This window comes from Borostomias antarcticus (assembly GCF_949987555.1).
Source record: "Borostomias antarcticus genome assembly, chromosome: 10".
Taxonomy (NCBI): domain Eukaryota; kingdom Metazoa; phylum Chordata; class Actinopteri; order Stomiiformes; family Stomiidae; genus Borostomias; species Borostomias antarcticus.
The window spans coordinates 6,621,930-6,637,232 of NC_140243.1; the positions used below are offsets into that span (position 1 = coordinate 6,621,930).

General features: G+C 49.2%; 1 protein-coding gene across 2 annotated transcripts in view; it reads left to right on the forward strand.

Annotated features, from left to right (window-relative positions):
- Positions 1-15,303, forward strand: part of sbno2b (strawberry notch homolog 2b) — a 64,770-nt gene that overhangs the window by 39,680 nt on the left and 9,787 nt on the right. For both annotated transcript variants that reach the window (XM_084444832.1, XM_084444833.1), the window contains 22 exons: positions 3,557-3,730; positions 4,738-4,824; positions 5,459-5,564; positions 5,860-6,020; positions 6,239-6,372; positions 6,692-6,782; positions 7,013-7,156; positions 7,477-7,594; positions 7,874-7,979; positions 8,096-8,249; positions 8,353-8,529; positions 9,027-9,124; positions 9,832-9,914; positions 10,092-10,274; positions 10,563-10,684; positions 10,936-11,067; positions 11,590-11,725; positions 12,738-12,850; positions 13,799-13,870; positions 14,530-14,638; positions 14,883-14,951; positions 15,071-15,214. In XM_084444832.1, coding sequence (XP_084300958.1) covers positions 3,557-3,730; positions 4,738-4,824; positions 5,459-5,564; positions 5,860-6,020; positions 6,239-6,372; positions 6,692-6,782; positions 7,013-7,156; positions 7,477-7,594; positions 7,874-7,979; positions 8,096-8,249; positions 8,353-8,529; positions 9,027-9,124; positions 9,832-9,914; positions 10,092-10,274; positions 10,563-10,684; positions 10,936-11,067; positions 11,590-11,725; positions 12,738-12,850; positions 13,799-13,870; positions 14,530-14,638; positions 14,883-14,951; positions 15,071-15,214 — 2,713 coding nt within the window. The remainder of the gene's footprint in view (positions 1-3,556; positions 3,731-4,737; positions 4,825-5,458; positions 5,565-5,859; positions 6,021-6,238; positions 6,373-6,691; positions 6,783-7,012; positions 7,157-7,476; positions 7,595-7,873; positions 7,980-8,095; positions 8,250-8,352; positions 8,530-9,026; positions 9,125-9,831; positions 9,915-10,091; positions 10,275-10,562; positions 10,685-10,935; positions 11,068-11,589; positions 11,726-12,737; positions 12,851-13,798; positions 13,871-14,529; positions 14,639-14,882; positions 14,952-15,070; positions 15,215-15,303) is intronic.

Below are 15,303 nucleotides of genomic sequence, written 5' to 3' on the forward strand. Positions count from 1 at the left end.
GTGAGTGAGTGTGTGTGTGTACCGTGCGTGTGTTGGAAATGGGCTGCATGGACCCAGGGGGTTCAGATTGTATCGTGGTCACAGATGGATAGTGAATATGAGGTCTATATATGGTCATGAATGTGAGAGCCATGCGTGGCTCGGAGGAGAAGTGAAGCGGCAGAGCAGCATGTGAAGGACAGGCTTTGTAACGAGCACAGACACAAGGACAGAGTAGATTAAATTAAAACACACACATACACACGGCTTTTCCATTTTCTGTCTGCTTGTCCTGCCATGAGGTAGATGCAGGATTAAGATGGAGAGAGAGAGGGAGGCAGAGAGGGGAGAGAGGGAGTGAATCGTGAGAGTGAGGGAGGGAGAGAGAGGTGAAGGAAAGAGAGGCTGGCTGTGGCAGTAGAGGGCTAGATCGGCATCAGTGTAGTTGGAATGCAGGCCTTATCTCAGCCTTGCAGAGCATAATCTAGCAGCCTGCCCCCCCCCCCCCCCCCCCCCCCTCCCCCTCCATCCCAGGAGCAGACAGGACTCCTTCCCCAGCACAGTCACGCTCAGCCTCCCGCACCTCCTTCTCAACACTATTACTGGGACAAAAATGGAAACGCAACCAACACTGCTTCTCCCTGCCGCTCTGCTCTGAGAGGCCTGGCTGTCTGTCTATGGTGATGAGTGGAGTACAATGGCACAAGGTCCGCTGTGTGTGTATGATTTGAGGTGTGCGGGGGCGGGGGAGAGTTTCAAGGGATCTCGGCTTCTCCCCCTCCTATCCACCTTTGTTACACTCTCGCTCGCTCTCTCTCTTTCTCTCTCTCTCTCTCTCTCTCGCGCTCGCTCGCTCGCTCTGTCTCTCTCTCCCTCCCTCCCTCTCTCTTTCTCCCTCTCTCTCTTTCTCCAAAATGCAGTTCCACTTAGTAGCCAGCTTCCAGAACTCAAGTCTGATCCTGCCCAAGCAGAGCTCATGCACACACACACACACACACACACACACACGCATACACACACACACACACACACACACACACTCACACACACAGGAGCATAATCATAGAGCTTCCAACAAATACTGATTATCTGAGTGCTGTGCCCTTGAAAAGCACTTCTCAGGATCTCTCCAACGCACCCACACACACACATACGTCACATACACACATACACAAACATGCATACAAACACGTACACAAACATATTTGCACATATGCGTGCACATATACACACACATCTTAATCACCACATCCTGTTGCAACTGGGTTTGTGTAAACATGAACTGCTGAATGTCAAGTCTCTCTGGTCAGTGTGGAAAAGTGTGTGTGCGTGCGTGCATGCGTTGGGTGGGTGTATAAATGTGCGCGTCTCACAGTTTTTCCCACCCTCTCTGGGCCCTGATTGGCATGTTCCAGTCATGTGAGAACCATCTCTGTCTGCCTGTGGAACATTTGCTAGGCAACTGTGAACAGCTAAGAAGAACCCCCCCCCCCCCCCCCCCCCGCAACAAATAGTGCTGCGGTTTAGTCACTATATCGTTCTGATGTTTTAATTCTTATGTATCTAGTTTTCCAGGTACAGTGAATGATGAGCATGACTGTAAACGGGCTGTGGATGTGCCAGCGTTACCGTCAGGCTAGTTTCCAGCTGTAGTCCGCTGGGCAGGTTATGAAGGTGTGTGTGTGGAACCCCGCTTGTCAAGACGGTGTGTCCTGCAGTGCTACCATCCTCCTGGTCGTTCCTTTGATACAAGGAAATGTTTAGATCCAAATGTTTTCTTCCTAGTAGCAGTAGTGCGTGCGTGTGTGTGTGCGCGCGCACATGTATGTGTGTGTCTGTGTTGCCTGTCATGTAAAGACAAGCATTAGGCTTCATTCATGGGCCTCTGGATGTTTCCACTGGGTGTGGGAGCCACTCACCATGAGGTACATAAACAGGCACACACACACACACACAGACATACACCAGTCCTGGGCTCAGATCCCCTTCCCCTCACCCTAACCCGGGTCCGTATCCTTTTCCTACCCCGACCCTACCCCAGACCCCTGCCTCTAGCTGGGCCCAGGCACATTCACGCACACACAGACATACACCAGTGTTTGCCATGTCTCTCCTATGATGTTTATAGCCTCTCTTACTCTGAAAATGTAATTTAATGTTATTTATTGCTTTATAAATGTTCTTAGCCGGAAGACAAACATACTCCAGGAGCTTGCTCGATCGCCTTGTTGAGGGGCCAGGGAAGAATTTTTTACAGCTCACTTATCTGGCCCCCGGGTGATACTGTTTTTTTGCTTCCCTCTGGAATATGTAGGGGTGGGACGTATGCCCACCTCCCTTGTTCTCTGTAAAGCGCAACACCCAGTGTTGCCTCTGGGTATGAAATGCGCTATACAAATAAAGCTTTGATTGATTGATTGATTGATTGATTGATTGATTGATTGATTGATTGATTGATTGATTGATTGATTGATTGATTGATTGATTGATTGATTGATTGATTGATAAACACACATGCACATGCAAATGAGATCATAAAAACACATGCACACACTACGCATTATCATACACACGTTCATAAATGTTTGCAGTGAGTACATACACACACACACACACACACACACACAGTTCCTGCCAGACATGGCATGTCCTCCACAGGGCTCCCCCCCTGCCCTGTTCCATGTTTATACTGGGGTCTCCTGAGGCCCAGAGCTCTGCCTGCGGGAGGCTCGTTACTGAACCTGGCAAATGGAATAGATATGAATGAATGGAGTCTGGAAGGTAGCCTGAAATGAGCACACACCCACACACACACACACACACACACACACACACACACACACACACACAAACACTGACAACTCACATCTGTACTGTTACATTGTGAGTGTGTTGGCTGAAGACCAGGGCGTGTCTTCTTATTAATGTGTCTGAGGTTTAACCCTTTCCTCTCTGAGACTGAGGAGGAGTATTTCTGCTCAGCCCTGCATGACATTCGCTTAAAAAAACAGCTCCCAATCACGCATTATTGTGTGCTGTATATATTCAAATGTCAGCGTATTCAAACAAATTCAAACCACTTTGTTGAGCATTGTGCATTATACCCGTTTTTTTCACTAGGTTGAATGATTAAATTTACTTATGTTACTGCTTCAAACCACCTCTGTTGTATCCGGTCATAAACTACATTGACCTGAAAGAGGGAGAATGGAGCTTAGTAGTATTATGAAAATTTGCTCAATAATTTTGCCCAAAGGAGTGTTTTTACGACTGTGAGACATCCGTATCCAGTTCCTGTTCTGAGGAAGTGTGTGTTGAAACCTCAACCAACTAGTTGTGTATTTAAACATGCAGTTTCCAGTGTAACTTCCTCAGGGCTGTAGTGTGACGGGAAAATGACATGGCTCATATCTACTATACTTTACATAAAAATAAATACATATATAATAAATAAATGAGTAAAGGTAAATAATAGAATATGACTGGTATAATAATTTATTGTTTGATTGATGTTTTTCCTAACTCTTTTCCTTTCTCTCTCTCTCTCCCTCCCTCCCTCCCTCCTTCCGTCCTGCAGGACCTGTGCATCGATGACCTCTCCAACACGTCTCTGTTCTCCTCGCCGGCCGACTCGCTGTCGGAGTACGCCGACGCCCAGGCCTTCATCAGCACCGACAGCCTGGCACCCACACTATGGGACATAAACACCACCACCACCACCACCACCACACCAGCACAAAGCCAGCTGGAGGTGAGGGGGTCTGGACGGCTGGCAGATGTCTGTCTGTCTGTCGGACGCCTGTGTGTCTGTCTGTCTTTATGTCCTCTTTTGTCTTGCTGTCTCTCTCTGTGCCTCTCTCTCTCCATCCATCCCCTCTCCTTCCCTCCCCTGTCTCTCTCCCTCCCTTCCTCTCTACACCTAAAGACACCGCAGCTCCATACCGAGGTGTAGTTACATGTGCAGACAGACACTATATAGATGGCGCTAGCTGCCAACTCACTGGCCTGCTCACACTCACACATTCATGCGCATTCTAAGAGAACACACCAGTGTGGCACCATGGTTCCCACGGCTGCTTGACTACACAAGAGCACATTATGTAAACATCAGTGTTATTCGAGAGTTGACCTAGCTTGACCAGGCGGAGCTAGATCGGTGTACCTCAAGCTTCACTGGTACATCATATATACAGTAGACAGTGGTCACCCTGCTAAGGTTCATAGTTTGCAGTTGATTGGGTACCGTATGTAAGGCGGTGTGAAATGAGTCGCTGTACACTGTGATGGAAAGTAATTTATTTAATAGAGCAACATTGGTCAGGTTAATATCTGGTGATGTAACCATAGAGCCAGTGGTTACGATCTCCTGGTTCTGCTGTCAGCGCTTGTCTTGTCCAGCGGCTTTGTCCTTCCCCTTCTGTGGTCTGTTCGTCCAGGACGGAGTGACTAACTGTTTTTCTTTTTCATTGACTCTGCGAGGGGTACAGTACCTTTTACTGTCCTTTTACTCAACCTTTTTATGTTTTTCTATTGGTTGTCATTATTTAATCCATTATGTCTCATACACATATTGTGCTTTTTGCTGTTGTCTGCTTCCATTGTCCACTGTACTATTCAGAGCTGCTTTCATTCAGCCATCATGCACATACTGTACATTACACACACACACACACACACACACACACAGCCACCAGACACACACAAACACACTTTTTTTTCGTTTTGGTTTGAGTTTTGTTTTGTTTATGTTCTTTGCAGCTGAATGGCACCAGCAGGTTTCAGGGTTTGAGCAGTTTGGAGGAAATCACTGCCATTATCAGCACTCCACCTTTTGGAGGATTCCAGGTAGCCTCCCAGAACCCCAGACCAGGCTCTAGCTCTCGACCACACAGAGATACATTTTAACCACAGAAATGTGGAGATGAAGCCCAAACTGACCGCATCATTGTGAACACTTAACATTTGTGGAATTTAAATTATATTGCAAAGCACATCTAACACTTTTGTAATATAGGCCTAGTCACTTACAGTAACGGCTTGAGAATTATCTTTGCGGAAAATAGAGGGTTTGAAATACAGTTCAAATGGACAGTTTTGGGAACTTCTCTATCAAAGTGTAGCTCTGAGGGTGTGTTTGGAGCTCCTCCAGATAACTGTGTAGAACCACTAACGCTAGCCAATCAGGCTCAGATTTGACTCCTAACCCACTACTGGTAAACCACATCAATGATAACCATAGCTACTAATAACACTTTTGGACCTTTGAACTATCTGTCCTTTGACCTGGAACCATCCACTTTAATTTCACTTTGATTCTTTCATTTCTCTGAAGTTCTGAGTTGTTCAGCTGGTTTTGGATGTACAGTATCATTCTCATTATGAGGTGTCACTCTAAAGTAGAGGATTCCTCTCCAACACACACACGCCCAATGGTAGCGGTATAAACTACATTACCCATGTCCCCCTGCTCCTGCGGCAGGCTCCGAGGACCCAGGCGCCTGTGGAGGAGGAAGAGGAGGCAGAGGAGGAAGAGGCCGAGGAGTTGGGACATGTAGACACCTATGCTGACTACAAACCATCTAAATGTACGCAGCTCCTCACTGTACCGTCTGCACACTACCTGCTGTTCAGGACAGCCTCAGTTACCTACTACAGTACATGTCTATGTCATTTTACACATAATGTAAAATTCTGTAAATACTATTCACAAGTAATGTTTTCACTGAAGTAATGTCGCGCGAGGAATTTATTGAATGCACAGACATGGGAAATGGAATGTCATGTTATACCATTATACCTTGGAAACATGGTTCTCTCATCTTCAGCCACCAAAGTGCTTCCCTTTCCCCTCCGCTGAACCCCTCTTCTCCCTCCACACAGCCACCATAGGGATCTCCCACCCAGACATAGTGGTGGAGACCAACACACTGTCCAGCGTCCCTCCTCCTGACATCACCTACACTCTGTCCATTCCTGACCCCGCCATCAACAACGGCCTGCTGTCTGCCCTGCAGCTGGAGGCCATCATCTACGCCTGCCAGGTAAGACGCACACACACACCCTCTCAGCTTAGCTCACTCACACACGCACACACACACACACACCCACACCCTCTCAGCTTAGCTCACTCACACATACACACACACACACATATTGATAACACTGTAATGTTGTTCTTTTTAACGGAACGCTTGCTCTGTAATTTGCTTGCACATTTGTGTTTTGGTGCTACCTTCCCTCTCTGCTCCCTCCCTCCCAGCAACACGAGGTGATCCTGCAGAACAACCAGAGAGCGGGCTTCCTGATCGGAGACGGCGCCGGCGTGGGGAAGGGCCGCACAGTGGCGGGCATCATCCTGGAGAATTACCTTAAGGGGAGGAAGAGAGCCCTGTGGTGAGCAGACAAATGCTGTTGAATACTCACTGGGATGCGCTGGGTTTATCTTAAAGTACAATGGAACCACTGGACCGGTCCCGTAAGTGTCAACCGTGATGCAAATCAAACACACCTCAGTTACATCATGTAACACACAGGGAACCCCATCTTCACCAGGATGATCGCCAATGTGTTACAGAGAATTTGACCGTCAATTTCAGCACAGTACTTACACTTCGTTGTAAGAGATCCACTGACGGCGAGGTGTCTGCGATCACGGCCAACTAAGCCTCTTCACTTCCCTCTCTCCGCCCCCCCCCCCCCTCCCCCCCATCAGGTTCAGCGTTTCCAATGATCTGAAATACGACGCAGAGAGAGATCTCAAAGACATCGATGCTCCCAATATTCCTGTGCATGCCTTAAACAAGGTGAGTGTGCGCGCTCCCTGTTTAAAGGAGCAGTGTCTTCATTTCGACGCTAGAAGCCACGAGCTGCGTACAGTCACCAAAACACCCCGGGCCCCTTTTTTTGGTGTTTTTCCATTTTTCCAACAGCTCATTCCTGTATAACCAGTGAGTGATTGCCATCCTCAGACCGTCTGTTGCAGAGCAGGATCGCACTCTAACCTGTTCTGTTCCGCTTGGTGTCCTGTATGCAGATAAAGTATGGAGACACAGCTACCTCAGAAGGAGTCCTGTTTGCGACCTACTCTGCTCTGATAGGAGAGAGCCAGGCGGGAGGCCAACACCGGACCAGACTCAAGCAGATCCTGGACTGGTGCCGACCCGGTTTCGACGGCGTCGTATCCTCTCACCTCTTAAATCCAGCTGATGGAGACATGGCTCAGGGGATTGTACATTCACATATTAGTCATCTATCCCATGCTTTTATCTAAAGCGACTTACAATAAGTCCCTTTGTCTAGAGTAAGCGGACAGACTGTACATCCCAGCCATTGTCAGTAAAAGCCTTCAATAATAACAAGTGCCACCCAGCAGGCACAGTGCTGTAGTTTTCTCCCTGCGCTGCTCTGTTCCACCCTGTTCACACCAGCCTCAGATCTGATAGCATATCTGTCTGGACCAGACTATCTGTTTGCCCTTGACCGCGTTTCCCCCTGCAGATTGTATTTGACGAATGCCACAAAGCCAAGAACGCCACGTCCACCAAGATGGGCAAGGCGGTGCTGGACCTGCAGAACAAGCTGCCATTGGCCAGAGTGGTCTATGCCAGTGCCACAGGTGCGGACTTATCACACACTCATACATGCGAGCACACCGATACGGACACGCACACAAGCGCTTAACACACACACAAACCGTAGTCTCTTGTTTGTTTGATCTGTGTTTATCTGTATGACAAACATTCTCTATCACTCTTTGCCTCTTTGTCTCTCTCATGTTGTCTGGGGAGGCCGAGAGCACAGCAGAGAAAGTCCCAGCGCTGTCCTGTTGTTTATGTCCTGTTGTTTGTTTATGTCCTGTTGTTTGTTTATGTCTCTGTTCTCCCCGTCTGCCCAGGTGCCTCTGAGCCAAAGAACATGATCTACATGAGCCGCCTGGGGATCTGGGGTGAGGGCACGCCCTTCAAGACCTTCGACGATTTCCTGCACGCCATCGAGAAGAGGTGCGTAATCCGACTGACTCTCATTGTTCCACCACTTTGTGTGGCTAACCAGACCGGCCGTGTTGCATCCCCCTGCTGCGCTCCTGGACTGACACTGCTGTGGTTTTGATTGACAGGGGCGTGGGCGCCATGGAGATCGTGGCCATGGACATGAAGGTGAGCGGCATGTACATCGCCCGGCAGCTGAGCTTCTCCGGAGTGTCCTTCCGCATCGAGGAGATCGGCCTGGACGACGACTTCAAACTGGTGTACAACAAAGCTGCCAAACTGGTGGGTTTGACGCTCGTGTGTACGTGTGTGTGTGTGTGTGTGTGTGTGTGTGTGCGCTGTTTGTTAGCGTGTGTGTATAACGTGTTTGTGTGTGTCTTTTCAGTGGGCGGAGGCCTTGTCCACGTTCATGCGCGCGGCAGACGAGCTGGGTCTGCAGAGCAGGAAGTCCCTGTGGGGTCAGTTCTGGTCGTCTCACCAGCGCTTCTTCAAATACCTCTGCATCGCAGCCAAGGTCCGCTGCCTGGTGGAGCTCGCCAAGAAGGAGCTGGAGGCCGGCAAGGTCTGTTTACTGCTGGGTCTTCAGTGGATAAATGAATGAATGAATGAATGAATGAATGAACAAATGAACGAACGAACGCACGCACGCACGCATGCATGAATGAATGAAATACTGTAGTCAGTTAATGTAAAACCCTGTCACCGTGGAAACCTTGTTCTCTGTAGTTTATAAGAGGTGGCTCCAGTACAGAGGCTTTAATGAGAAGCTCATTCAAGGTAGGAAGTTGAAACAGCTGCATTGGAGAGGGAAGAGTTATATACTCCAGTAAAGGTGTGTGTGTGTGTGTGTGTGTGTGTGTGTGTCTGTGTCTGTGTCTGTGTCTGTGTCTGTGTCTGTGTCTGTGTCTGTGTCTGTGTCTGTGTGTGTGTGTGTGTGTGTGTGTGTGTGTGTGTGTGTGTGTGTGTGTGTGTGTGTGTGTGTGTGTGCGCGCGCGCGCGCGTGCGTGTAGTGGTGTGTGTAGTGATGCTCACGTTATGCTGTGGTCTCTCCTCCTCTAGTGCATCGTGATCGGGCTGCAGTCCACAGGAGAGGCCCGGACACGAGAGGTCCTGGATGAGAACGATGGACAGCTGGACAGATTTGTTTCTGCTGCAGAGTGAGTGGAATGTCACGTGCGTGTGTGTGTGCGTGCGTGCGCACGTGCACGCGTGCGTGCGTGTGCTCGCATGGTTGTTAGTTAGCAAGTCCTTGTAGAGCCAAGTGAATCCATGCAGTGGTCCTGTAACCCAGGTTATTAAAGCCTTCTAATCTCCAGCCCTTGATTCAGCCCCTCCTGGCTTACATCGAGAGTACTGTCCTGTCTGCTGTTTCTGTGGTTTTGAGTGAATCATCGTTGCCAGGCGCCGGTCTGCATGCATTCCGTCCCTGGTGCAGTCAGGGGTACTGGATCTGATCCTGTGAAAACACATCCCTTCCTGCTCACCTCCAACCTCCAATGTCCCCTGATCTCACCCGATAAGGAGATCGGTGAAGACCAGACTTTTATGTTCATATTTTCAACCGAAGGGATTTTTTTAACTCTCCTTATCAGTACTGACATCACTGAGTGTCTGGGTATGCAGGCCTGGAGATTACCTGTCTGGGTCACCTGTCCCTCTGGGAGACACAAACGCTAATGATGCCAGTCAGAACAACAAGGCGGTGTTCTGCTGTAGCCAAGCTACCTGTCAGAACGTCTCCTCAGCGTTCTACTGTAGCTAAGCTACCTGTCAGAACTGTCCTCCTGACTGATCTCCCCCTGTGCCTCTGGGAAATGTTAATTATCTATCTGACAGTCTGTTGTTCTGTTCCCTCTCTCCTCAGGGGTGTGTTCCATTCCCTAGTGATGAAGCACTTTCCCTCGGAGAAGCAGAGGAGAGAGAAAGTGCCGGGGAACAAGAGAAAACGTACGTGGACTTAGCGGTGCTTTCTATGAGGCGGATCACAGGACTATTATTCACATGGACACACATGAGTCACTGTTTGAACAGCGCAGAAGTCTAATCACCATTGTCATCTTCTGATTGAGCTGTCTTCTCTTCTTTTCTGTTCTCTCTTCTCTTCTTCTTTTCAACTCTTATCAGGCAAGCCCAGGGGCCGACAGCCCAAGTTCCCGAAGCACACGGTAGAGATCGGTGGCGTGATCAACATCAGCGACGACAGCAGCACCGATTCTGACGCCATGGACACGGACTCCAACTCCTCCCCCGACTCCCTGCTCGACAACGACGACGTCATCTTCGTCCAGCACACCAGCTGCCACACAGGTAACCAGCAGCAACAGACGCCTCCTGCAGCTTCAGATGGCTGCAGAATAATAATTCATATTGCTTTGAATAACTCATGTTCCCCATTCTTGATGCATTTTGTGGTCAGCACAGACAAGATAATTGAAAATGATTGAGGAAAATACTCCTCAGGTCCACATGTCGTCCTAGTGCACAGACATGGTTCACTGTAGACGGTAAAACCACCCTGTCCCGCCCTGGCATGATGGGTTTTATGGTAGCTAGCTGCTAGGGGCTAACATTCCTCTGGGCTCCTGTTTTCCACAGCCAGGATCGAGGACATGAAGCAGGGCCTCCTCAACAAGATATCGGAGCTGGGAAAGGAACTACCTCTGAACACCCTGGACGAGCTCATCGACAAGTTCGGAGGACCAGAGCAAGTCTCTGAGGTATGGAACTGGACTGTTGCCGGACAGTTTCCATGTCATCTTCTGCAAGAGTTTGATGTTTTAAAAGGCAAATTTCCATCAGAAGAGGTTGGGATATTGAGTAGATTCGCTGAGAATGGCTTAAGACCTTTTTTCAATTCCAATTTACAATAGTATAGCAACAATCCTAGAATCAACTCATAGTATTAATAACAGAAAATGAAAAGTGAACTGAAAGTTGAATGGCCCTGACCTCTGACCTCGTGCCATAGATGACAGGGCGAAAGGGGCGCGTGGTGCGGCGTCCGGACGGCAGCGTGCGTTACGAGTCTCGGGCCGAGCAGAGCCACACCATCGACCACATCAACGTGAAGGAGAAGGACCGTTTCATGAGCGGAGAGAAGGTGAGACAGGATACAATATACACAGCACATAGTAGCCATAACAGTCTGGCCTGAAACCCCCCATCTCTGGCATTCATAAAAACAAGTGCATCTATCTGCTATCAGCTAACCTTGCTCTCTGTATAACACCCCCAACCATTCCCCTCTTCACTGCCCTTTCTCTTATCTATGGTCATCCCCCTTTCCTTCTATCCTCTCCCCTCCCCTCTTCTCCTCTCCCCTCTTCTCCTGTCCTCTCCCCTCTTCTCTTCTCTCCCCTCTACTTCTCCTCTCCTCTCCTCTCCCCTATACTCATCTTCTCCTCTCCTTTCCCCTCTACTCCTCTCTCCTCTTCTCCTCTCCCCTCTCCTCTTCTCCTCTCCTCTCCTCTTCTCCTCTCCCCTCTACTCCTCCTCTTCTCTTCTCTTCTCTTCTCTTCTCTTCTCTTCTCTTCTCTTCTCTTCTCTTCTCTTCTCTTCTCTTCTCTTCTCCCCTCCTCTCCCCTCCCCCCCCTCTCCTCTCCTCTCCTCTCCTCATCTCCAGCTGGTGGCCATCATCTCAGAGGCAGCCAGCTCGGGGATCTCCCTGCAGGCAGATAAGCGGGTGAAGAACCAATGCCGACGGGTCCACATGACCCTGGAGCTGCCCTGGAGCGCAGACAGAGCCATCCAGCAGTTCGGTGAGTCTCAGGGGCCCGGGTTCAGGGGGTCAGGTGCTAGAGTCCTGGTCAGCCTCGGAAGCTGGGAGCTTTCCTGGAGCACCGATGGGGCCCCCTCCAGCAGTCTGCTGTACACGAGGGAGGCCAGGGGTCAGGGGTCACAGTGGAGAGATGAAGGTCAAGCCAAAGGGTTGGGTTCTGTTTTCCCACAGAGCTACATAGAGATCACCTTTCTGCACCATGACCACCCACTACATAGTGCTCTCCATGGATGTTGTTTCTTGCATACCATGCGTCTCATTCCTCTCTCCTAGAAATACCTTCAATCATGTTCTTTTCATTTGCCGTGGCATTTCTGAAATCTTAGTTTACTCTACTCTGGAATGGCCCTCGGATATTATGATTCTTTCAATAAGTCCTTGTGTGCGTTTTTAAATCAAACTTACATTTTTGGAGGTTATACAGTTGTGCTTTGCTGCAGGGAGAAATGTGTCGGTTAAACTGACTCACAACAACATAGTTAATTTTAATCCCCTGCTGACTGGATCAGACACACACACCCCATGGCTGGATGGTGAATTATTTGTTTGCAGTAATTAGCCAACCGCCTCAGGAAGGCTTTCTCGTCAGCAGCCATCCCAGAAGGAGTGGAACTCACGCCTTAGGATAGCGTGTGTGGGTTTTGATTTCACTCATTCACACTCATAATAATACACACACTCACTATAACACGCACATGCACACACAGATGTAGCCACGCAGTCTTTTCCCTGTTAAGAGCCTGAACTGAACTTGAATGACTGACTGTAGTGCGGTTTCAGGAAAAAAGAGAAGGATTTTCAGTCAAAACCGATAGTAGGTTGTTCAAAGACAAGTGAGACACTATCGACAGAGAATAGCTGATCATTTCAGCATATACGTATCATTAAGTCTCGCCATGTACTGTTAGCCTCTTCCATTCCCTAGCCTCTCCATATTCCAGTAACCACTCTCCTGTTCCTGACGGTCATTGCTGCTCATCACTTCTCTGCAGGTCGTACCCACCGGTCCAACCAGGTGACGGCGCCGGAGTACATCTTCCTGATCTCCGAGCTGGCCGGGGAGAGGCGCTTCGCCTCCATTGTTGCAAAGAGGCTGGAGAGCCTGGTATGTCCTCTTGCCCCGTAAAACTACAACTCCCATGATTCCCTGGTGTTAAAAAGATATCACACTGTAATTTGGGTGAATGATGTGTGTTTCTGCAATGAGGACACTCCTCCCTGCCCTCATCCCCTGTCCTCTCCTTCTCCCCTCCTCACCCTCATCCCTGTGAGGTCTATAAACCTCCTCCCCCAGACCACACGCCCTCTGAGGTCTATAGACCTCCTCCCCCAGACCAGACGCCCTCTGAGGTCTATAAACCTCCTCCCACACCGCATCTGAACTCCGGGAAACCGCTCCGGCTTGCTGACTAGAGAACTATCAGAGCCTGGAGGCCCTCCAGGTCTGGCTGATTTTACCAGGCCGTTGCAGTTTTTCCATATATCTCATTGTATCACACTAGCCAGTTATTTTGTATTTTCCCAGTCCCTAACCCCCCTAGAGATGCTGGAGGAGAAGGCAGAGAGGGAGGGGGGGTTCCTGAAAGTCCCTCCTTCCTCTGCCAGCCTTGTGCGGTAATCTGCCCTCAGAATAGTTCTCATCACGCCCGCCCCCACCCTGCCCCGTCTGTCTCCCTGGCAGCCTGAATGCCTTGGTGATTGGCTGTCTCCAGATGAGCAGTGAAGTCATATCTGGCTGGGAAGAGATAGGGCCTTTTGTCTCCATCTCCAGACGGACGTAGCTCTGTGTGGGCTGCAGCAACAGCAGCAGCAGTGCCAGGTAGCAGCAGACAGCTGGTTACTAGACAGAGCTGCAGTCTAAATCTGTACACCGGACTGCAAACTTTTGGCAGAATGTCTAGTTAAAAGTCGCCGGCCCCTTCGCATGCTGCTGTGCTAAGAGCAACAGCCACTGTGTGGTAGCACCCTACTACGAGTGCATGGTGGATTCCGCCAGGCTGACTGTGTGTGTGTGTCTGTGTCTGTGTGTGTGTGTGTCTGTGTCTTTGTGCAGGGTGCGCTGACCCACGGGGACAGACGAGCCACAGAGTCCAGAGATCTGAGCAAATACAACTTTGAGAACAAGGTAGGCCCCCGTGTAGAACAGTCACTCACGGGAATGTGCAATTTCGGATAATTTAATAGGTTCACTCGGTATGATCCATTTTTCACCCAGAGAGCTATAAACACATTCCTTGAATCATCCTGGTAAATTGGTGATAGTAGGTTGATACTTTCAGACGCAGGATGGAAACCACTGATCAGTGCCAGTGATATTTGGCGTGTTTTTATTCCCAGTGAGCTATCAATTCATTTAAATTTGGACTGCTTTTATCTGATTTCGGTGACATATCTTAACTAAATGAATAATACTAAAACATTCTGCTGTGAATTGTTTGGCAGGGGAGACAGGAGAGGAACAGAGACAGGGCAGCCTGGACAAACCAGGTGCAAGGGAAGACAGGCAAGAGACAAAGGGACAGGCAGAAGCAGAAAATGCCATCGAGTAGAAAGAGCATTTGCATGATTTTCATCCAGCCAAGTTAAAGGGAAAGTGAAAGTTAAAGGGAAGGCATGCTTAGCATTTACACCCTAAACTTAAATGAACCTTACCAATGTAAAGGTGGGGGGAGGTACCATACCCCGACCGAACCCCCCCCTAGCTTTATTTATAGAATCATAGGCTTCCTGTTTGAGATGCTGGGTGTATTGATAAGCCTGTTTCCTTGGTGTTTATGTCCATAGTATGGTACCAAGGCTCTGGATAAGATCACCAAAGCTATCATGGGTCACATAGAGAGCAAGGTGCCCCCTCCCAAAGGCTACCCTGGAGGTGACGCCATGTTCTTCAGAGGTGAGGGGAATGCTGTGTGTGTGCGTGTGTGTGCGCGCGTGCGTGAGCGTGCCTGCGTGTGAGAGCAGGCCCGTACACACATTTATCCAGTTCTTGTTCAAAGCTGAAATGCACAATCATCATGTGAATATCGATTATTCTTTGAATGTGAATATGAATTCATCCAGTCCCCAAATCCTAACCCCCCCTTATATAGACAGCAGTAATAGATAGTAAATACCTCCCCTCCCTCCCCGTGTCCCAGACATGAAGATTGGTATGACGGACGTGGGGATCTTCTGCAGGGACTCCCGAACGGTCAGCACTGAGAAAGGTAACGTCACTGCTCTGAGCACAGAGATCAGTAGCATTAAGATGACTTTGAATAGTGATTTTAAACGTCGTCTTCATCTGTGTGACCGCTGGCGTTGTGCCAATCTTGTCCCATCTCAGACTGCAGCATCACCAAGTTCCTGAACCGGATCCTGGGCCTGGAGGTCCACAAGCAGAACTTCCTGTTCCAGTACTTCACCGACAACTTCGACTATTTGATCGAGAAGGACAAGAAGGAGGGCAAATACGACATGGGGATCCTGGGTATGGAGGAGACTGGTCACACACTGCCTTACCACACACACTTTCACCATGTCACCGGGGTTGTATTGAAAAAACCAACAACATTGTAA